The sequence below is a fragment of the Mesitornis unicolor genome, unplaced genomic scaffold (genome assembly GCF_000695765.1).
Source record: "Mesitornis unicolor isolate BGI_N332 unplaced genomic scaffold, ASM69576v1 scaffold34493, whole genome shotgun sequence".
In the NCBI taxonomy this organism is placed as follows: Eukaryota; Metazoa; Chordata; class Aves; order Mesitornithiformes; family Mesitornithidae; genus Mesitornis; species Mesitornis unicolor.
This window is the reverse complement of record NW_010177280.1, coordinates 683-2,061: the sequence shown is the minus strand read 5'-3', so window position 1 is coordinate 2,061 and position 1,379 is coordinate 683. Positions and strand designations below refer to the sequence as shown.

Here is a 1,379-nt window from a genome sequence, read left to right as displayed (position 1 = left end):
CCACAGCCAGATCCCAGTGCCTGCCCCATCAGGACTGGCCAGGGTCCCTCAGTCCAGGAGAAAAGATATTGCAGAGAAGGTGACGGCCACTCTTGCCGCCAGGATGGAGGGGAGGGCAGGGGTAGCTGGGGACAGGAACATCCCCTGGGGCCTCAGGATGCCGGCTGGGGGCTGGCTCCGCTCTGTAGACCTGTGAGAATGAAGAGGAGAGGGGGTCAGTTTTCACAGGACTCCTTACCCCATCCACTTTCCCCAGGAGAGGCAACAACCTGACCATGGCCCTGAAACCCAGCATCTCCTCCAGTCTGGCAGCCAAGGGGATGGTGCCCTTGCTCCAGCCCTGGCTATGCCGTCTCCCCACCCCAGCACCAGCCCTGGTACCCAGAGGGACCCCCAGAGGGACCCCTAGGGTCTCCCATCCCCTTTTTATGGAGCAGGACTTACAGAGCAGGAAGCGCCGCAGGTTCTGGGCAGATCCCCCCGAGAGCAGGTAAGCCCAGGCAGCGGCAGCGGCCATCAGCAGGTAGGAGGGCACCAGGCTGCCCACATACAGGGGGTTGCAGAATGTCTGAGGAGAGAGGCAGCAGAGGGGAGGGGTGAGTGGGTGGGAGAGAACGGGGACAGGACGGGTGGCAGTGTCACCACCTCGATGAGTGGAGCAGGACAGGGTACACCAGCTCCAGGATTCGGCTTGTGAAAGGCTGCAAGTCCCACCAGCCCAACTGCTTTGCTAGTGCCAAAGGCTGATCCCCCTCAGCATGGGGATCAGAACACACCATGGCCAGCCCCAAATATAGGTCCTCATGCAGAGCTCCACTCCCACCTACTCACCGATCCTGAAACAGCAAGGTGCATGACAACGACCGCTGCAATCTCCCACCAGCGCCGGTGCTCACAGCCATGGAAGAAGAGGATCCCCCAGAAGGTGTGAAGAAAAATCAGCACCATGGTCATAAAAGCTGCAGGGAATGGCAGAAAGTGTCATCAGGGAACTACCTCCTCTCACCTGGCTGGCAGGCTCAGGGAGGGATGGAGAGGAGCTGCAGGAGGGGAGTAGGGGCACTGCTGGTCCAGACTAGGAGGCACTGGCGCAGATCCTGAATGTGGGAGAGATGGAGAGGAGAGGAGCAGGAAGGGTCTCAGGGGAGAGAGAGAAGGGTTTGGCACAGAGAGACGTGACAGGAGACGGTAAGCGGCTCAGATGGGTAGAGTGTGCAGTATGGAGGGGACAGCATGGATGGGAGACCCCAACCCCCCAGGTCTGCCACCTCTGTAGTGGGGCAGAGACTTTGGTGAAGGGTGCCGATCACTCACCTGAGGTGAGGAAGTAGAGCTGCGAGTCCCCATGGATGCCCACGGTGCCGGGCCCTAACGAGGCT

At 60.6% G+C, this 1,379-nt stretch overlaps 1 protein-coding gene across 1 annotated transcript; it reads right to left on the bottom strand.

Annotated features, from left to right (window-relative positions):
* Positions 1 to 152: 152 nt before the first annotated feature.
* On the bottom strand, positions 153 to 1,377 carry LOC104538731 (gamma-secretase subunit Aph-1b-like; the record flags this gene model as incomplete). Its single annotated transcript, XM_010182033.1, has 4 exons — positions 153 to 190; positions 445 to 568; positions 832 to 959; positions 1,315 to 1,377. Coding segments are annotated over 4 exons (353 nt in total), but the record flags the coding sequence as incomplete, so codon positions are not given.
* Positions 1,378 to 1,379: the final 2 nt, after the last annotated feature.